Source organism: Chrysemys picta, chromosome 3, assembly GCF_011386835.1.
Source record: "Chrysemys picta bellii isolate R12L10 chromosome 3, ASM1138683v2, whole genome shotgun sequence".
Taxonomy (NCBI): Eukaryota; Metazoa; Chordata; order Testudines; family Emydidae; genus Chrysemys; species Chrysemys picta.
Window position 1 is genome coordinate 35,648,760 of NC_088793.1, and position 22,566 is coordinate 35,671,325.

The window sequence follows — 22,566 nt, forward strand, 5'->3', positions numbered from 1 at the left end:
GGGTGCTCTGATATCTGTTTGAAACACTGCTGCTAAACAACAGACACCTCCAAGTTCTTTCCCTTTCCCTCTCCGCTCCCTTAGCCCTTCTGCTTCAGCTTCTCCATCTATAAAATGGGGATGTCAACTAACCTGCTTCACAGCAGCTCTGAGAGCATTAATCAGTTGATTTCTGTATAGAGTTTGGATGACGGTGCTTGCTAAGTATCACATTTAAATGCTCATGACAACTACAAACATACAATATCCTGTATTTAACTGTCACTATGCTCTTTCCCCTCTCTCATCCAAGGCACCTACTCATGCAATAAGGCAGTGCTGATACAGAGCTGTTACAAAACTGGAGTTATTTATTATTTGTTGACATAAGCACCTATAACGTGCCACGTACTTTCCAAACACAAACGAGTGCCTGGCCTCTGATCCAAACAACAGACAAAAGGAAAGAGGATAGTTTATAATGTCTGAGTAAAGTGGTCAAGGAGGTAAACATCCACAGTGAAATACTGCTTGATTATCCCAATTGCTTCCCCCCCTTTTTAGGTGGGGCATAAAATTAGTTGCTAGCTCTAGGTTAAAACGTGCAGCACAGATCTTAATTCTCAGTTCAAAGGCTCTAACTGCTGCTCACACAAATTAAGAAAAACAAAACAAACATGTTTGACAGATAACCTGTAACTCCTTGATTTTTCACTTTTTACATATAAAAGAAGATGAAAGTCACACAAAGCCTGAAAAAACAGGATGAGAGAAACCAGAATGTCCTCCCTCCCAATCACAAACAGGGCATGGGGCAGCTCTGTAGCCTTTCCACAGACAGAATTCCAGCTCCTTGGCTATAATAGGGTATATAATCCTGACACACCTATTACACAAGGATTTGTGACCACTGAACCTGTGTGTGACTGCAGATGTACCAGATAATTCCTCTCCTGTCACTGGCCACCCTGTAAGCCACATTCATCCTCCACACTGGGATACGTGAGCCTGGCTCTGGGAGATTTTCAGAGTGGGAGTTGCACAGGACCCTGTGTGCCTACCCAGAGTGCAGGGGTGCCATGGCATTGTTGCGCTTCCAATGCTTTGGGGACCTTCTGCAGTTCCAACACTTTTGAGTGAATTGTACTCTACTAAAGTCAACATAAAAAACAATGCCTCATCCTGACCCTGAGATATAATCAGGCTATATTTTTTATACACACATATAATAAAAAAGCAAACCAACCAGAGTACAGAAGATGCATTGGCATTGTGCTATTGTTGTCATCTGTTCCACGGGATATTCCCCAAGACAGAGTTTACAGGACACCAAAGGGTCAAGTACCAAGTCCCAGGTAGGCCTGTATCTTGCTGTAGTCATTGCAGAGCAGTCTGAAAAAAACAACAACAAACGTGAAAAAATAAAACACTTCCATCACAACCTTACTACATTCCTGGGCAGTGCAAGGCCTTATTTTCCATATCCACTGCTGTCTATTAACTGTTAGGAAATTAAACACAGTAAATTATTATTATTATGATGTGTACTGCGGTAATGTACAACGTACTGTATTATGTGCATCTCAAAGATACAGCCCCACACCTGAGAGAACATAGGATCTAGATAGACAAAGGATAGGTGACAAGTGCGGAAAAGGGATGTAACATACAAGCAAAGTGATCATGGGGATAGTAGGCAAGGAAACATCCCATTAGTTGCAGATTTCTCTTTGCTGGAAGTTACACACTAAACTCCAACCACCCCCCTTCCAGCCCACAATTCTGCCCTCATCTTTCTTCCACACGGTATATCAGCTTCCTTTCACCCTCATTTGATCCTCCATCCCACATAAGGGCCTGATACAAAGCTCACTGAAGTCACTGGGGGCCAGATTTACAAAGGCATTTAAGTGCCTAATGGGATTTACAAGAGAACCTAAGAAAGTTAGGTGCCTAAGCCCCATTGAAGTCAGTGGGAGTTCGATGCCTAACTTGTTTAACGCAATCTCACTAGGTGGCTAACTATATCTTTAGGCGCCTACATACTTAAATTTTAAATCTGGCCCTGGAATCTTTCCACAAGCTTCAAGGGGATTCAGCTCTGGCCTTCCATGAATGAACAAGCATAGCACCACAGTGCAACAGTGCCAGAATTTCAATTAACTGCATGAGTTTATAACTCAGTCATAAAAGTTCACTTGTAGGTCATTCATTTAATTCTGATCCATTTGGGCAGTGACCAAAAATCTGGAGCAATTAGCTCTGGTGGCATGTATTAAACGAATGTGTGGCTCTATCCAATTCTCAGTGAGCAGTTAACCAAAAAAACCCACAAATAATTGCTTCTCACTGGCACCTCTATCAAATACCTCGAAAGACCAAGGACTAAATAACCCTCTTCGTCCTTAGAGGAGATCTTCCAGGCCAGTGTTCAAGCACAGTGGTGAGGTAGCACAGGATAGGCTTTCATGGCTTTATCTATTTTCTGGCTAAAGAACTTGGAAATTCCAGGAAGTGTTAATGTACTTACTTTGGAAAAGGCTTTGCTCATGGCAGAAACGATCAGAGGCAAACAAACAATATTTCAGTTCAGCCATTGTTAAGTCACAGAAAAGTAGTAATTAACTGCAAATTCCACAAGGCTTTTGTGTATAGCTGTGATGTGCTGCTTATGCTGTTCAGCTGCAGACCCTGATCCATAAAGCGACACTCATATGGTTGAAAAATTAACAAAGTGAGGGCTATCAAATGCACATGAGCATTATTTTTCACAACAGTACTGCCCCGGACACCCTCATTTTTCCTCTTTAATTCATGCTTCAAAAGGCACCAAGTTGCATTCACCTGTTCTCCTGGCTGAGGTAAATCCCTCTCTGAAAGTGCTTATTTAAAAAGAAAAGCCTGGTTCTCCCCTCTCGGGATACGTGCACTGCCTCTGCGCTGCATTATTAGAGCTGAATATGATGCAAATTATGATCTATCCAAAGAGACAGGCAGAGAAACCATTTGAAGTTGGGTGTTGTTTCCATTAAGAGCATCTGGTCATCGTTACAGTAGAGGTTCTGTAGCAGAGGCTGAGGCACAGGGATGCCTGAAGAACAGACATTCCTGATAGGAATCACCTTTGTGAATTGCTCAATATTCACTATGCCCACTCCTAAAGATGCACTGCATTGCAAGAACCAATATTTGCAGATATTTTTGTTCCTAGTACCAGCAGCAGGCTGATCACTTCACTGGTTTAATTTTAGAGTGATTTTAGAGAGAGAATCAGAATGGGCTAGTCCTCATCCATGCCCCAGTCTCCATTAGATACTGGGTACGGTCACTTCGCACTCACTTAGATGAGACTGGAATGTAAAGCTAGATGTCATCAGGATACTGACCACACTGAGACCCACACTGCCTCACTAATTCCCCCTGCATGCAGGTTGGACAAATAAGACCCTGTGGAACCCCACAGGACACAGAGCTTAGGTCAGACAAACAGTTGCCTATTATTATCCAGAAAGAAAACATACCTGCTCAGAGTATACACTCAACAAAAGTACCTCAGCTCAAAGACCTGAGGACTCCAGATACTGCTGAGAGTGTTTCACCATATCAAGGAAGTTAGTTAACCTTCCAAAAAATGAGAGCTCCATAGAAGGCTGACAGAACTGGAGAGATTATCTACATTAGAAAATGGTTTCTTGAGCAAGTATCTACATTACTTTTTGCAAGAAATGCCAGTACTTTGTCTTCCCTCAGGGAAGCACTGACTGCTCCAAAAATGACCATAACTCTTCTACACTGGCTTTAACCAGGCAGGAGGCACATGGATGTATCTTACTCTGTATCTGTGGATTTCCCAACACCTCCAGAGCTTCAATAAGTATCAGAAGCTGAAACTCGGATTTTAGCACTCTGCAAAACTTGGTATAAAGGCTTAGATAGAAACTCAAGCAGGAGGTGTCTTTTTTGTCCCAAAACAACCTACATACAGCGTTCAAAGAAATGTTTACAGTTGATACAAGTCTGTTCATATTTGCTACACTGCAGATACGATTCCCCGAAAGTTTACAAACTCACTGAAGAGAGCAGAACTTTTGATGTTAGCCCTCCGTCTGTTAGGGAAGCTTACTTAGGCTCTGTCTACACTGCAGCTGGGAGCGAGTCTCCCAGCCCAGCTACCACACTAAAAATAGCAGTGTGGATGTTGCGGCTAGTCACCTGAGCGAGACCCTGGTCAGCCTGAGCTGCCACCTGAGCTGCAATGTCCACCCTGCTATTTTTAGTGTGCTAGCTCAAGTGGCGCTAGAACAAGTCTGTCTACCCGGGCTGGGAGGCTTGCTCCCAGCAGTCACACAGACATAACCTTACAATCTCTAACCCACTAGAAAATGCCCTTTTAAAGTGGAGAGAAGGGCACAAAAAGCAGTATCCCATCATATTTATTTTTAGTGAAAACTGATGTAGCCAATGGGGGGAGAAAAAACAATCTGGATTGCTACCTCTGAGCACTGACATGCTGTTTCAAAGAAGATACAAAAGTACTGGAGGACTGCATGACATAATGGCTCAAAGTCACAATGCATGAGGTGTGCTGTGCAATCTGACTTGACACACTTTCTCTTTGAGTTTGGACATTTCCAGGTGCCTCAAACCAAAGTTTCGAATAATTTTAGCCAGTTTCCTTATTGTTTATCCCCACTTATGCATTAGAGAAAAATAAACATCAGCAAAAGTGATTTCTCCACACCAAACCCTAATTTACCTGGTATTGTTTACATTTACACACCGTTCCACGAAGCACTTGAGCTTGAATGATCACATACATATTTCTGTGTTTGTATTGGCACCACTTAAGAATGCACTTCACTAGGCAAATTTAGGCTCTTGTTCACTGGCATATGTTGCTTATGGTAACAGATAGAAGGAAGTATGAGACAGCAGGCAGTGGGGAAAAGAGATGTACGTGAGTTAGGATGGACTTTCATGGCTCAGGAAGACCAAAATGCCATAGATTGTTGTGACATTTCCAGCCCACGCAGAAGGGATGGGTGTTTATACAATTCAAACTAAAACCTCAAATAAATACACCAATCCATGCAAAATCTATGTTATGCAAATCTGAGGTTAGTCACTAGGGTGCATGGGCCTGGGGACAATTCCACCCCCCACACTTGTCTGTCCATTGTGTCCTTCCACACAGTCTTACTGTGATAGCAGCTATAACTGGATTGAATGGTCTTCCTTTGTATTGTCATCTCATGTGGGGACATCTCTTCTCCCTCAGCTATTCCTCTGTGACACTATGACAGCTGTCTCAAGCAAGCACCCTAGGGGTCCAGCAGAAATGGGTTACTTAATACAATTGTTATTTAACTGATGGCCTCTTCAATTCAGTGGGACTCTAAAGATAAAAGTAAGCAGAATTTGACAAGGTTCAGATGGCAGGCAGAGGGTGCCACTATAGGCTTGCTTAGAGCACCTTTGACATACCAGCCTTCAGCCCGAGACAACAGGACCCACAACAATTGATGATAAACATCAAGTGCATTTATAAACCAGTTAGTTGTTCTCATAGTCATTTCAAGAATCACTACTACTTAATGGCATTTTTTAACCAAGTATTAATTTCAGTTTCTCAATATATTACAGCATTTCACACTTGACTTCTCATCATTTTACAAACAGACATATGAGAGTATTTGTCTTTACATCTTTCTCTTGGTCTTCTACAATCTTAATCCAAAGCTTCCAAAATGATTACCCATTGCAACTTGAATCTCTGCCAAGTTCTTACTATCATATTCTTAGTAAGGAAATCTGGCACCCACTGGTAAGAAAATATCCACATTTATCTGTGGTGTAAAACCACGAGCAAAGAAACCTGTCTACTTGTTAGTGGAAATTTTTTTTCCAATCCAGCGTTGTCTTTTTTTTCTGTTGGGAAGTACAGGATATTAAGCTCTTCAGGGTACAAGCTGCGGCCTTCTTTGTGCTTGCTTGGCACATTTGGGAAAATACCACAATATAAATAACAAATCACCACAGCAAAATATCCCTACACGTAATAAGATAATTCAGCTACCAAAAACAACAGAAGCAGAGACAAAAGCATGTTCTGTCAAGATCCATTCACCAAAGTAATTCTTCAAGGGGATCCTAGCTACAGACAATTTAAGATTTCAGAGTGTGTTCCTATGTCTTTTAGTGACACAGAATGTTGCTTACAGTAAGGACAAGAAAAGTCTAAGCAGTTGGTCATCTGTTGCTGGGTGCCTAAATACCTGCTGGTTGAGTTGGGATTCCTAGAAAATGACCCTGTAAATATATTTCAAATGCACAGGAGTAATGCCTTTTACCCAGTGTAGTATGCTCCACCCACTGAATAGATTTTATCCCATTGCAAATTTAGACCATTATACATGTACTGTGAATTGTCAATTCAGTATGTGGTGCATGAGAGCTTCTCAGGTATTAACAGTAGTTTGCATAATTAAACCCTCATAAGGTGGGTTGAAAACAAGAGTACACCTTGATCTTAAAATTCACCTCCAGATTTCTACTGCAGTTGATGGCAGTTTCATGCACACATCTGAGCAAAATTTGGTCCACATCATTGGGCAGTGAATTTGTAAGACATGCCAGCATGACATTTCCTCTTCTGGAATAGCCTTATATTGAATGCTGGGAAAAGAGATCATCATGAGCAGTGATGTATTCACTTTACTGAGTGATCCAGAAGCTATTCAGAGCTATCCCCTCACATATAATCAGTAAGCTGCCTCACAGCTATCTGATTGTGTAAATTACCAACCATGCTCTGCACATCGCTACCTGGAAATGAAATCAGTCCCAAGAGTGACTCACTGACTCTTTAGAGTTCTGTTCATGTAGCATGACTATTTAAACACCAATGTATTTACATTCAGAAGGGAGAAAAACACCCTCTCATCCAACCTAATATTTACTTTCATTATTTCTATGCAACACCCAATGACCCAAAGCAACATAATGAAGATAAAATGGCTTTCTGTAGCACTCCTTGCCTTTGGGCAATTCTTTCTACTTGTTATGTGAAGATAAATGGCAATATTAATTTACTGATAAAATAAGCCATAATGTTTCAAGATCTCTAAAAAGCAGAGGGGATTGTGTATGGAATGAGGGAGGAATGAAGCGGATGCCCACCTGCATAAATCTCAAATAATTAATGAAATAAGAATTTCTAAAGTACATCGTCACTGTAGTGAAGGATGAAAACATTATCTACTATCTACATAGCACTGCATTGACAGCAATTGTAATGTTCCATATGACTAACTGGAAAAAAAATATGATTTCAGGGTAGTATAATGGATTATATTGAACTACAGGTGTATTTATATTGGTGGGCCAACTCACCAGCCAGTGCTACAAATAAAGCTCCCACAGCAGCAAAATTTCAGGCTCTTTTTATAGGGGTGGGTTTATTTCTCAAAACAGTCCAACACAAATCAAACAGATAAATTGGGTTCTGTTGCCTGGCCTTTTTCCAGCTCCTTTACCTTGACCCAGGGTCTTCTACAGGATCTCTCTCACAGCTGAGCAGCTTAATGGCCTTTTGTCTAAGGACCAGGTAACCTGCCAGCCTGAACCCTGGTCTCAGACCCATTACCTGGGAGGCAGCTAGTCAGTCACAAGTAGGGCTAAGCCCTCTGCCTTTAATGAGTCATCCCACACTGTGACTGTGCTTGACACTACTTATTAACACAAAAAGAAGAACAGGAGGACTTGTGGCACCTTAGAGACTAACAAATTTATTAGAGCATAAGCTTAGTCTCTAAGGTGCCACAAGTCCTCCTGTTCTTCTTTTTGCGGATACAGACTAACACGGCTGCTACTCTGAAACCTTATTAACACAGGATCTCATCCAGCTCCCATTGAAGTCAATGGAAATAACCCCATTGATTTAAATAGGATATGAATCAGGCCCTTAAAGTGTGGTTCTTATCACTGATGTCCTTTTTCATTAAAGTGGCCCTTGCTATTATTCTCTCTCTGTCAGACTGCTGTAATGCACATTAAACTGTTCCAAATATCACTTCTAGGTGCAGAAAAAAAGATGCCGTTTATAAAGCAGGATTTTCTGTATGGAGAACATTACGCCTGTGCTGTGTGATCTGCACTCACTGACAACTGACTTCTGGGTGAAGTTTTAGTTAATGGCTTTGACTTACAAAGGCCTAAATTGTTTCGATCCTCCCTATATTTGAAACTGCTTCATTCCTCACATGATTCTATGCCCGTCCGTAACTGCCAGCCAAGGTGTTTAAGTTAGACGGACACTGGTTTACAACAGGGAGGGTGGTTGTAGCGTTGTCATCAGTGAGGGCTCCTGGACTCTGAATTTTACTTCCCTCTTTGGTCCACCATAACCTGGATGTAATGCTCCCTTCATCTGTTTCACCAGGCTGTTCCAGGGATTTGAAGTAGAGTTGTACTGCTGACACCTGGAAGAACTCTTCAAAGCACAGAGGTAATCTGTAAATTTATTTGTTTAAAATTATTGATTTTAATTGTGTGTGTGTGTGTGTGTGTGTGTGTGTGTGTGTGTGTGTGTGTGTGTGTGTGTGCGCGTGCGCCCGCGCCAGGAGACTTCTGACTGGGTTATTTAAAAACTCTAAATAAAATAAAGAATTATACCATCTTTGCATCCATCTGCTGTGGACTGTAAGCCTATAAAAGCAGACATGCGACTCAGGAATGATAGCTATCCTAGAAACTTACATGCCTTCCTCACCCCCATCACAGTAGTATCTGGCCTCCTCAGAATCTTTATCACCCCAAGACCCCTGCAAGGCAGGAAGTACTATTATCCCCATTCTATCATTGGGGTACTGAGGCAGATGGCCAGATTTGATTTCAATGGGACTTAGGTACTTACCCTGCTCAGGTTACTGGGGTTTCCAAACCTGACACCTATCTGCATCAGCAGCATTTAAGTACCTTTGTAAAAAACTTGCTGGGATGGTTCTCAGGGCACCCAGGACCAGGAGTCACCTTGTTACTCCCTGTCCCCAGTGTGAGGGAGTCTTGCCTGTGGTAACTGGGTGTCAGCTCCCTAACCCCACCAGACTTCGGCCACTCAAGCACTCTCCTCTGGGCTATGCCAGCCCTATCTTTGCCATGCAGATTAACAATAGGTGAACCCTAGTCCTCGACTCCTTTTGAATCATTCCCCTAGGACAGTGGTTCCCAAACTGGGGTTCGTGAACGCTGGAGGTTCACAAAATGTTACTGGGGTTCTTGGGGAAAAATTCCCTAATGGCGGACAGAGCTGTCCCTACGGACCCCAGGCAGCACTGGGCCAGCAGCCCGGAGCCCCTGGACTTCTAAGAGCTAAGCAGATCAAAGCAAGCATATCTATCACACTCAGGAGATTTAAACTTCAAGACTCCTTATAAGAAATGGAAAGGGAGGTGGATATTTTTTTGCTATTTTTAAAATTAAATAGGCAGCTAGTATTGTTTTAAAAATTATTATGAAGAACAAGTTTAAGCTTTGTTGTAACATGCATTGTTTGCCTGGACTGCTCAAGACCTGAATGCTTGTGTAGGAAGAACTCTTTGAGTTGGCTTCTTAAATACCTTCATGCTGTTTCACATCTGATACTCCTTGATGAAACATAGGAGCCTGGTTGTATAACAGGCTTATTCAAAGTGATACAAGCTACAAAAGTGAGATCTTGGAAGAGTGTTGCTGTTTTCATAATGTCATAAAAATACTGTAATGATAAATAATAATTAATAATAAATAGTGTGTAATAAGCATGTCATAAAAACAAATTTCATATTTCCAAGATCACTGCTTTTACAGTTTATACTCAGGTAAAGGAGAAAATCCCTGGAAATATTCATTTTTAGGAGGGGGTTCGCAAGACTAGCCATTTTAGTGAAAGGGGTTCACAGGTTGTTAAAGTTTGGGAAGCAGTGCCCTAGGATATGCAGTGCCTAACACTGGCTAATCACGGAAACACCAGATCCTCTGTTCGCAAAGGAGCAATATACCCCAATTTACTAGTTTTATCTTAACACACACACACACACACACACACCCCTCTCCCATATAACACACAGGACTTGTGAGTTATTATAATAAAACAAACATAGGTTTATTTAAGAAAGAATAGAGAGCTAAATAGAAACAAAACAGAGTGATGAAAACAAATGATTAAAATACAAAACAAACCATAAAACATTAACTTGGTTCTTCATAGTTACTTTTCCTGTTTAATCAAATAGGTTCTCTCTCCGCCCCACGCCCTCCAAAATTCAGTCTGTTACATAGCTGACTGGCTCCACAGGAACCAGGATCCAATTTTTCCATGAGAACATTCTGTGACGTTGTGCAGTCTATATGGTTTTATAAAAACATAAGAAGTGAATATAATGTAACTGGAATATGCTTCATGCAAAAGGTCTCTTGTAAGGTATCATTACAAAGCTTATAATCTACTGAGTGTGATCATCCTATTTGTATAAATGTATAACTCTTGTATCTAAAACTAGAAATATTAAATATAACTCTGAGGGCCTATTGTAATTATGCAAAGTGTGGGCCATTAATGGTGGTTTGGAACCTTGATGACTCACATTAACCAGGACCATTGTCTGCAGATGGCTGTGTTTACCTGTTAGTCTTCCTGTATATATGTGTGCTGGCAAGTGGGTAATGAAGTCTTGCAGTGACATGTGATCATGTCACCTGAACTGGAATCCATCTTTAACCTGGTGCTTTTCCAGTGGTGGTGTGGTGGGAACCCAGAGGGATAAAGGGTTCCCGCCTTATGCAAAAGATATATAAAGGGGTGGAAGAGAACAAAGTGAGGAGAGACGCCATCATGAAGAATCCCCTAGCTACCACCTAAGCTGGAACAAGAGCTGTACCAGGGGAAAGAATTGTGCCCAGGCCTGGAAGGTGTCCAGTCTGAGAAAAAAAAAAAAAAAAAAAAAAAAAACTTACTGAAGCATCTCTGAGGGTGAGATTATCTGTATTCAGTTTGATTAGACATAGATTTGTGCATTTTATTTTATTTTACTTTGTGACTTTCTTTGTTCTGTCTGTTACTACTTGGAACCACTTAAATCCTACTTTCTGTATTTAATAAAATCACTTTCTACTTAGTAATTAACTCAGAGTATGTATTAATACCTGGGGGAGCAAACAACTGTGCATATCTCTCTACCAGTGTTATAGAGGGCGAACAATTTATGAGTTTACTCTGCATAAGCTTTATACAGGGTAAAACGGATTTATTTGGGTTTAGACCCCACTGGGAGTTGGGCATCTGAGTGCCAAAGACAAGCACACTTCTGTGAGCTGTTTTCAAGTAAACTTGCAGCTTTGGGGCAAGTTATTCAGACCCAGGGTCTCTGTTGGAGCAAACGGGAGTGTCTGGCTCAGCAAGACAGGGTGCTGGAGTCCTGAGCTGGCAGGGAAAACAGGAATAGAAGTAGTCTTGGTACATTAGGTGGCAGCTCCCAAGGGGGTTTCTGTGATCCATTCCTGCTCCCCAAGATGTGAAAGGATTTAGATGGTCTTTCCCCCTCCTCTGTTATTATGAATAAAGACAAAGGGCTTTTTCAGTGACAGGGTGAACCTCTGTCTAATGCAATGATTCCTTTTCACCTCCAAGTGGTTTCAATTTTTTGCATTTCTCTCTGATGGTTTTCCATTGATAGTCTTAGGATGGAGCAAGGCTAGACAATTGAGCCTTGTATTACATCACCGGCTAAATAGGGAGGGGTGACAATTCCCTCCTGCATGAATGGGCCATCACCAAAACATCAAGTTACAAGCTTTCTGTAGACATCTTAGGTTACAATGATGGATATATACCCTGCAAGACATGTTTGGGGTCGTAAGTTTGTCTGGTGTGAGATGAGAGTTGTTTACAAAAGAACAGGGAACCTTTGATCAAGGAGTTTCTGTGGATATCTCTACACGGGGATGAAAGACCCTCAGCACAGCCACCGCTGGCCTGGGTCAGCTGACTTGGGTTCGGGCTGTGAGGCTGAAAAAAATCACAACATAGATGCTTGGGCTCCATCTGGAGCCCGAATTCTGGGATGCTCCACCCTTGCAGGGTCCCAGAGCTCGGGCTCCAACACAAGCATCTACACTGCAATTTTTTTCAGCCCTGGAGACTGAGTCCTGCGAGCCCAAGTTAGCTGCTCCATGCCAGGTGTGGGGTTTTTTAATCCCTGTGTAGACATAGCCTGTGTCACACTTGCCCAAGGTGACCAGGCATTCTTCCTATTTTGAGCACCTAATGTGCACATAAATTGCTTCCAAAAAGTGAAAGCCTGATTCTTTCACCATTACCCATATAGATTCCAAGGCCAGAAGGGACCACTGTTATCTATTCTGACCTCCTGTATAGCCCAGGCCATAGAACTTCCCCAAAATAGTTCCTAGAGCCAATGTTTTAGAAAAAAACATCCCATCTTGATTTAAAAATTGTCAGTGATGGAAAATCCACCATAATCCTTGGTAAATTGTTCCAATGGTTAATTACTCTCACTGTTAATAACTTACACTTTAATTCCAGTCCGAATTTGTCTAGCTTCAACTTCCAGCCATTGGATCATGTCATATCTTTGCTAGACTGAAGAGTCAATTATTAAATATTTGTTCCCTATGTAGACACTTATAGACTGTAATCAAGTCACACCTTACCCTTCTCTTTGTTAAACTATATAGACTCAAGGAGCTCAATCTATCATAAGGCATGTTTTCTAATTCTTCAATCATTCCCGTTGCACTTCTCTGAACCCTCTCCAATTTATCAAAATCCTTCTTGAATTGTGGATATCAGAACTGGACAGAGTATTCCAGCAGTGGTCAAATACTAATCCATAAGCATTCAAGATAATTTTCTTCTGAGTTACGAGCAACTCAGAAAGAGGTAATGCCATTTTTGACGGAGTGTCACTCCCCATCCCATTTTGCCCATTCGATCCTTTGTAAATAGGTTTTAACCACTGATTTTAACATTCTAACAACAGTGCAAATCATACCACCAGGTTTCAGTAATACCACCTATATCAAATGTATGCTCATAAATGAGCAATTCCAATAATTCCAATTCCTCGTTAGTTCTGCCAATTCTATACTTAACTCAGCAGAGGCTTGGGATTGCTACCTGAGCTTGGAGCCAAGGGAGAGAGTGGGTCGAAGGTTTGGTGACTAACCCATCTCTGCCAGTGCCAGAACGACTACATAGCTATTTTTAGTGTATTAGTGAAAGCGTTTCTAGCACAAGTCTATCTACTTGGATGAGAGACTCGCTCTCACCTGTAATGCACTGGACCGACCCTTTGAGCCTAACAAAACAAAAGTGTGAAGCTTCGAGTATAAACTATATTGGAGATACAACAAGCCAAAGAGAGAGTTAGGAAAACATTCAAGAAGTGAAGATCTAATTTTTTGAGTGCTTGATTCTCACATGCCATTTGTCTAATTTTTTTTCTGAGACATTTGAGGTTAATATTATCCTAGCACAAATTGAGACATGCAAGATTTCATGCACATTGGTTTAGTTATGGCACGGCTGGGGAAAAGATTTAAAAATTGGGATTATAATGGAAAGCACCTACTAACTATGAAACTATAAAAGTCCCCTCCCTCAAACACATCAGAACAAAAAAGAAGAGACATTATGTAGACAAATATAAAAAATAAAATAAATGCAGACTTAAAATTTCTGCAATACTGCCCTCCAGTTTTGATTGACATGTGTACAAATAAATGTGCCAAAGAAGTCTTTAGAAAGACTATCCCAAAAGCTTGATGCATGTGGCCTACTACCCCAGTGTGTAGGAAGCAAGCCCTGGTAAGTGAAAGATCCTGTGATTTATTGTACACCACCCATTTATGCAAATAAAGAAATAAATAAAAAGTCATTAGGGAAACAACACACTTTTTCTGGCCTTTATGCATCTTCCTGAGTCTACATACAGCTCCAGGCCTGTGCTGCTTCTTATAGCTCTGCCATGCAACAGCAGTATGCAAGAAACAAGGTTCTGGCTTGTTTCACAGCTGTTATTCAGAGTGAGTGAGTGAGTGAGTGTGAGAGAGTGAGTGAGTGAGTGTGTAATGGGCAGAAAGGGAGGGAGAAGAATGCAGTGGCCTGGGATAGCTCCCTGATAAAAATCCCTGCACCATCCCCAGCAACCACCAGCTGAGTGTGGGTCCTGGGCTGAACACCAGGGCACTGTCCAAAAAGTTCATTGGTGCTCCCCCCACTCCTCCATTTTTTCAAATAAACCTACGGCTAGAAAGGTTATCAGAGAGAGAGATAATGGGGAACTGCTCCTTCTCTGTGAAAACCCTAACCCAGACAATCACCCTTCTCACTGGGAGAGATAGTGAGACTCCCTGGGCTCAGCTGCCAACAATATGCAAGAGGCCCCCAACCAGCTACCTTATTCACAGATTGAGATCAGAAGGGACCCTGCGTAACACAGGCAACAGAACCCCACCCAGTAATTTCTCTATCAAGCTCATCATTCAGTTGGAGCTACTGCATGACGCATTCTCTACTAATGAAAGGACGGCCACCACTAAGAAATCCACGTGCCTATGAGAGATCAGCCTTGGGATGAAGAATAGCTGGCTCAAGCTGAACCCAGGCAAGATTGAAGTGATACTGGTCAGGAGGGACATACTGCTTTGAAGAACTTAGACACTATCCTCCACCTCCAACTGGAGACACACAGTACCCCCTTTATCAAAGAGGTGTGGTGTGGAGCCTCAGAGCCTGGTTTCATTTTCTCTAAGCTTGGACAACCAGGTACCACTGTTTAAAAATACCTTCCTTCTCCTCCAACTCACTAAGAAACGTTCTCTCTTTCTCCTGGACGAGGACCTGGCCAGTGATCCATGCATGGGCCACCTCCAGGTGGATTACTATAACTTACTGTATTTGAAGCTAAGGGAAGAGATGATGCATAGGCTCCAGCTGATACAGAATGCAGTTGGCCCCTTCTCCCTGGCTCAGGCTGCTGTAAGCTCATCAGACCTGTGCTCAAATCCCCGGCTCCCAGCCAGCTATTGATAGCCATTTAAGGTCTTGGCCCTATTCATCACAACAATGAATAGCTCAAACCCTAGCTACACTAAAAACTGAATTTCAATCTACAAACCACTGTGGCAGCTGCATTCCTCTGGGACAACGTGCAGTTCAAAAAAGCCCAGGACAAAAGGCAGGAGAGCTGCAGACACTGCCTTCTCTGTTGAGGGGATCTGGCTATGGAACAGTCTTCCAGAAGACAGACTTCAGGAAACACCACAAAACCTTTTACAAAAAGGCCTTTTCACCATAGAAAGAATGGCACAACACGGACATTCCCTCTACCCAAATGTCCTCCCCTCTCTTCCCCAAGCAACCCATACCTGAGAAACCCTACCCTAAAACACAGCTTTTCACCTCAAAAAGGGAGAAGTGCCAGAGACTCCTTGAAGTCCAATAGGGACTTCACAATTATGATTATTGGGTCACAGTATAAAATACTAGCAAGAGGGTCTAAGTTTATTTGCAAAGAGCTCTCACCTCAGCCCTGACAAACTCACTGCATGAAACACACCTTACAGGATATTTATCCAGGAATAATAACATCTACAGAAAGCTCATGGCTTGTCAAGATTGAAAATCATTGTAAGATGTATATGCAGGTAATATTTATGGAGTAATGTATTTATACTGAAAGTATGCTTTATAAATTGGAGTACAAATTAGTCACCGGGAGAATATGTCTTGGAGACGACCCATTCAACCAAGAGGGAGTGGTCATCCAACCCTAGTTAGAGGGCAAGGTATCACAAGGTTCTATTGTCTACCCTGGCCACATCCTAGAACAGTAAATAGAAAACTGTCAGAGATGACGACAAAAAAAAAAAAATCAAACCCACTTTAAAGTAGAAAAGAAACTCTGGAACAAGGCAGGGGTGCTCCTTGCCTGTGAGTAGAAACAAAAGACAGTTTTCAGTATAAACACAGATTAGGGAAAGGCTGTGTATCCATCCATTCAAGGAGGAATACCACAGGCGGGAGAGGGAATGCTTTCATGAACATTTGGATCCTGGTTGTTGTGAAACCAGACAGCTCTGTAATGGACTGAACGTTGGTGGGGGTGGGGGTGGGTGTAGCCTACTTTATTAGATAGGAAAGGCAACCAGTGATAAGAGTAGACCCAAGTTTACATTTTATTATTTTGTTTTGGGCTGTAACCACCAGTTGTTTCCACCACTTTCTCTCACTTCTAGGTAAATCTTTATTCTTTCTTAAATAAACCTACTTTTGTCTTATAAGAAGTGCTCACAAGTGCTGTGTGGTTTATAGGGGCAGTGGTTTAAGGCAAAACTGGTAAACTCGGGTACACTGCCCCTTGGGGGCAGAGGCACTGGAATTTCTGTGAGTAGCCAGTGTCAGGGGCTGGATCTCACAAGGGAGCAATTCAAGGGGACTGAGGTGCACCTGTTGTTAACCTGCAAGGGGAAAGAAGAGCTGGCATAAGTGCTTGACTGGCTGAAGGACTGGCAACATGAGGGAGCTGACACCCAGCTACCACAAGCAAGACTCCCCTGGCTAGTGGAAGGGGGTAACAAGTTGACTCACAGTCCTGAGTACCACAAGAACTGTCTCAGTGCCTCAGAAGCTTTCCAAGCTCTGTGATGCATATCAAACAGCAGCCATGACCTATTAGATTTTACATTTAATAATGCTATAATTAGCTAACCAATAATCTATAAACAAATGGCTCCACCATAGAGACAGCAACCTGCAGTAATAAACCTTTCAGATCAGGAGCAGAAATTCAAAATTAATGGAGCCAGTGTAATGACCACAGAAACAAGGAGGCTTGGCCCAACTATTAGTAGCATGAGACTGAACTCTGCTGAGAGTCGAATATAAATCAAAGCAGAATGATGTAATTTTTCCTGAAGGGAGTTAAGATATGAATAAACATCTCAGCAGATGCTCAAGAAATCATCGGCAACAATCTGGAAACATTCTTCCAAGTAAAAGAGAAACATCTTGCTTCCTTTTTTTTTAATATATTATATATATATATTTAAAACACAAGTTCTGATTGTTGTTTCTGAACTATTTTCCCAGCTGAGTGTGGTAGGATTATGTTTCTATCACATAAAAGGAGGCAATTACACTAAGCTTTCATATTTATAAAGGTTTTCTACTGTTTATAGCCACCAGCCTTGAAAACATGATTCACATTCAAAGTCGTGACAAAAAAGGCACACAGTTATAGCTCATTGGTTTACAAAGAAAGCTCAAGTTGTACTTAAAAAACCAAGTTCCAATTGAGTAGAAATAGCCAGCAGATATTATTTATTATCTGTACTGATGTAGCACCTTACCTCTCTCAAATTATAGACCAGAACCCCACTGAACTAGACACTGATCCAATACATAATAAAAAGCCAGTTCCTGGCCTGAGGCATTTACAATCTAAGTTAAATAAGAGAGACATAGTAAAGGACTCAAAATTGCACCAAAATCAAAACTCTGTGAGACAACGTACTGACACAGAGGACATTACATATCCTGATTTTTGGGTGTGCTTGTGGTGGTGGCAGTCACAGGGATGGGGACATGGACAAGTCCCCCATGCTCTTTGAGATACAAGGGCTCCAGTTTTAGTTGTCATTTTGGGTTCAGGAATTTTCTACTAAGCATGCCCTGTTGAAAATCTGCCTCTCTATTCCCTCTCCCGTCTTTCCTGGAGTATATTTTCCTCCCCTCTTTTCTGCTTCCTCCTATTTCCTCTTGGCCCCTGGATTTACAAGGAGCAGCGTTCCTGTATTATAACAATAACCTACCAAGCAACAGTTTCAAACTGTAACATATGACAAGGACTTTCTTCTTGTCAATTTCAGGCTCTTAGGAAGTAACTGCCATGCATACACAATGCCCAAATAGCTCTAAATCTGAGTTCTGTGTTTTTCCTCAGTTGGCAAGAAGAGGAAAACCTGGGAAGCTTGAAGCTAGGCAATATATTTAAAGACATGACAGACCCTTATTCAAAAAACACAAAAGTGTGCAAAGGAAAGGGTTTGGAGTCCTGAGATGTAGTCTTGGCTCAGATTTCCTCTGTCACCTTGGAAAAGTAATTTAACCCTTTTTGCTCAGTTTCCCGATGTCTAAAACAGAATGAAAATACTTAACTACCAGAGGTATAGTGAAACTTACTCAATGTGTGTAAAGGGACTTTAAAAACCTCAGCTGAAAGATTCAAAGTACATTTTTAAAAAATCTTCATTTTCTGCTACTTGAGTTCTAGCAATGAAGCCCACATAATAGTTGCATGGAGATATTAATAATGTGGGTGACAACTTAAACAGCTTCAGATGCTTCATATTCTCTTAAAGTGGATACTTCTGCAGCAGAAAATAACCTTAACCACAGCAAGCAGAAACCCTATTAATTTGGCTGTAACCTGTGGTCTCCAATTCCTGCCACTCCTGTGGGTACCCAGACTTTCTCAATTCCCCTTGCTAACTGCAGCCAAAATCCTTGCAGCACCTTATCGGAAGGAGCATCTTTCTGAACCACTATCTTTGACTAAGCACGCCAAGGACAGGCAGGGCAGAAAAGGTGGGGGAGTTGTGTTGTATGTAAGAGAGGAGTATGACTGCTCAGAGCTCCGGTATGAAACTGCAGAAAAACCTGAGAGTCTCTGGATAAAGTTGAGAAGTGTGAGCAACAAGGGTGATGTCGTGGTTGGAGTCTGCTATAGACCACTAGACCAGGGGGATGAGGTGGACGAGGCTTTCTTCTGACAACTAGCAGAAGTTGCTAGATCGCAGGCCCTGGTTCTCATGGGAGACTTTAATCACCTTGATATCTGCTGGGAGAGCAATACAGAGGTGCACAGACAATCCAGGAAGTTTTTGGAAAGTGTAGGGGACAATTTCCTGGTGCAAGTGCTGGAGGAACCAACGAGGGGCAGAGCTTTTCTTGACCTGCTGCTCACAAACAGGGAAGAATTAGTAGGGGAAGCAAAAGTGGACGGGAACCTGGGAGGCAGTGACCATGAGATGGTCAAGTTCAGGATCCTGACACAAGGAAGAAAGGAGAACAGCAGAATACGGACCCTGGTCTTCAGAAAAGCAGACTTTGACTCCCTCAGGGAACAGATAGGCAGGATCCCGTGGGAGAATAACATGAAGGGCAAAGGGGTCCAGGAGAGCTGGCTGTATTTTAAAGAATCCTTATTGCAGTTGCAGGAACAAACCATCCCGATGTGTAGAAAGAATAGTAAATATGGCAGGCGACCAGCTTGGCTAAACAGTGAAATCCTTGCTGATCTTAAACGCAAAAAAGAAGCTTACAAGAAGTGGAAGATTGGACAAATGACCAGGGAGGAGTATAAAAATATTGCTCAGGCGTGCAGGAGTGAAATCAGGAAGGCCAAATCACACTTGGAGTAGCAGCTAGCAAGAGATGTTAAGAGTAACAAGAAGGGTTTCTTCAGGTATGTTAGCAACAAGAAGAAAGTCAAGGAAAGTGTGGGCCCCTTACTGAATGAGGGATCCTGCCCAGACATGCTCCCTGTGGGGCAGCTAGCATTGTCAGTGACATCAGCTGCTCCTTCAGTTTCAGTTACTCTCTTTAGGCTGAAGATTGCCAAATTTACCACCTCATCCATTGCTTATTTCCCCCTCTCCAAATGTCTCTTTCACATCTCTTGCTAGATGATATCAGGGATTATTCCATGTATAACATGGCCAAACCACTGCTTCTGCCTCTCATCTCCATCACCTACGGTAACTTCACTGTTCTTCCAGCAACCCAAGCTTGCAGACTCCGAGAGAAACCAAACATGGAACTCACGTTCTTGTCCCCACCCCATCCTGTGACTTATTTTTCTATATACCCTCTCTAAAGTTGATCCATTTCTCTTCCTTATCATCTTCCCTGCACAAAGTGCTGCTGCTAAAATTCTTTCCCACGCTGATCATGTCATCCTCCAATTCCTCTTACTTCATTAGTCATCTTTCTCCTTTTCTGAGTCCAGTTCCAGTTTCTCAGCCTCACATTCAAAGACTTGCACAACAATGGCATTCAAAATCGCTGGGTGTATCAGTCAATTATGTGTCGCAGGTTATGTCGTCCTGCCTTCGCCATATGGGGAAAGTCAGACTGTCCCACCAGAAGACTGCTCTGGAAGGAATCTTCCCTTCAGGGAATAGTCCTGAGAATTTTGTTTTCCCTTTGTTAGTCCACTAGTGTGAATTTGAATTCTATTATGGCACTGTTAATGACTCAGCCACACTGGCCCCCAGAACAGACTGGCGTTTGGTCCCAAATCTCCTTTTGCATGTTTCAGAATTACATGTTCCAAGGAGAAATTGCTTTTGGTAGAGTATCAAGAAACTTCCTCTCTAAACCATGAGACATTCAACCAGTCTATACTTGGACAACTGAAATTACACATTATTACTGGCAGAAAGGCCTTAAATAGTTGTCTTGCTAAAATGCTGTCACCGTATGACAGAACAGCCAGACAGATTACAGATATTGTAGTCAAACCACTATTATCTGTCGCTCTCCTATAGTTGAGGTTAAAACCAGCTTTCCGTTTAAAGCTTGGCTCTTCTAAGTGCTCTAAAAGCCACACGGTTATCTGGACTGCTTCGAAATTTGGTGTGTCTCATAGGGGCACAGGGCAGTTAGGATCCACATTCAGGGCTATTTGATCAATGGGTTCTCCAGACACAGTCTCTCTCAAAAAAACAGCTTTTTTGAAGTTGATAGATTCTGGCAACCTATTTTTGCTCACAGATAGAGATCAAGCCAGGGCCCAGGGTTACCCTAAGAGAGTGCATGGCACCCACCAGACCTTTGGGAAAAATCAAATTAAAGCCTTCTTTGAAACAGATTTTGCTTCTCCACTTAGGCACGCTAAGACTCATGAGCCTAATGGGTACCTAACTGATTATATTTAGCATGTCCACACAGAGGAGTTAACAGGACTGCTAGCCTTCAAAGTTCCACACCAGATGGATAGTTCAAGGGGATAAGCATTAGTCCCTTGAACTTGACAGTGTCAGGCGTTGTCTACACTGGCACTTTGTCAGCAAAACTTTTGTTGTTCAGGGGCATTAAAAAAAAAACTCCCCCCTGAACGACAAAAGTTTTACTGATGAAAAGCACCAGTGTGGACAGCGCTTTGTCAGCAGGAGCGCTCTCCTGCCGACAAAGCCGTTGCCACTCGTAGGGGGTGGAAGCTTTTTGTTGGCAGGAGAGCTCTCTCCTGCCAACAAACAGCAGCTACATTGCGTGCCTTTTAGCGGCGCAGCTGTAACAGCAGAAGCCATGTCGCTAAAAGCCTTGTAGTGTAGCCATAGCTTCAGTTAAAGAGAGTCCCAGAAATTTGGGAAAGGGTGGATGGCATAATGCAAAAACCTGTCTCTGTAAGGGGGATTTATTTTGGGGGAATGTATTTGTAAAAGATAACTGAATGCTTGCTGGCAGGGGAGGGGCATTTTAGGGGTAGAGAAGTGGGGAAATAAGTGTGAGGAGTTTGAGGCTGCATGGAAGGTAGGAGGATAAATGGGACTGGGTGATAGGGGTGGTGAGAATGGTTCGGGGTCTCAGGTAAGGGACACATGGGGTTGAGTGGCAGTGGAACTGGGGGAGAATAGGGGCAGAGGTACCTGTCAGATCCACATTTTCCCCTTCAGTGTGTGCGCCAGGATCTTAGGGATATGAGCCCCTGTCCCCATCCCACTTGTGAGCTGGGATCTTGGGGTGCTGCCTCCAGGGGTTTCTGAGCCCCACTCCCTGCCCCTGTGCGTGTCAGGATCTGGGTCCTAATGCTCAAGGGGGGAATGCATGAGCTTTGTTCCCTGTCCCACTTCATGCGAGCTGAGATAAGGAGGGGATTTGCCTCTCTGGAGATGTCTGAACCCCATTCCCTACCCCCTCATCTGTGTTTCAGGATCTGGGGGACCCCTGCCCATCAGTGGAGATCTGACCCCCCCGCTCTATGTCCCCCCCTTATGTGAGCCAGGTTCTGGAGAGGACATGCCTTGCCTCTCTGGACATCTGATCTCCACTCTCTGCCCCCATGTGTATGCCATGATCTGGGGTCCCTGCCTCCCATGTTCCCCTCATGAGAGCCCATTCTCAGCTTGTCTTTCTGGGGAGGTCTGAGCCCCAGGGCTTGTCTACACTGGCACTTTACAGCACTGCAACTTTCTCACTCAGGGGTATTAACCCCCCCGCCAAGTGCAGCAAGTTTCAGCGCTGTAAAGCGCCAGTGTAGACAGGGCTGGCCCTGGACGCCGACCTCCAGTCCTGGTCGCACAGCATTAGGCTCCGGTGGGTGCTGGCCCAGGACGCAGACTCCTAGCCCTGGCTGTGCAGCAGTAGGCGCGGACCCCGATCCCTGGCCCTGGTCACAACGCAGCAGGTGCCGGCTCCAGGTGCCAACCCCCAGCTGCATGGCAGCTGGTCCTAATCCTTGGCCCTGAGTGCCAATTCCCAGCACTGGCCATGCAGCTGCAGGCACCGACCCTGGGCTCCAGTGG

General features: G+C 43.0%; 1 protein-coding gene across 3 annotated transcripts in view; it reads right to left on the minus strand.

Annotated features, from left to right (window-relative positions):
* The window catches only part of RNF144A (ring finger protein 144A), a 102,964-nt gene that overhangs the window by 32,066 nt on the left and 48,332 nt on the right, over nt 1-22,566 (minus strand). For 2 of the 3 annotated variants that reach the window (XM_005287760.5, XM_005287761.5), the window contains exon 2: nt 1,226-1,371. In XM_005287760.5, coding sequence (XP_005287817.1) covers nt 1,226-1,371 — 146 coding nt within the window. Of the gene's footprint in view, nt 1-1,225; nt 1,372-10,639; nt 10,794-22,566 lie in introns of those variants that run through there. The other variant, XM_065587719.1, reaches the window with a different exon arrangement.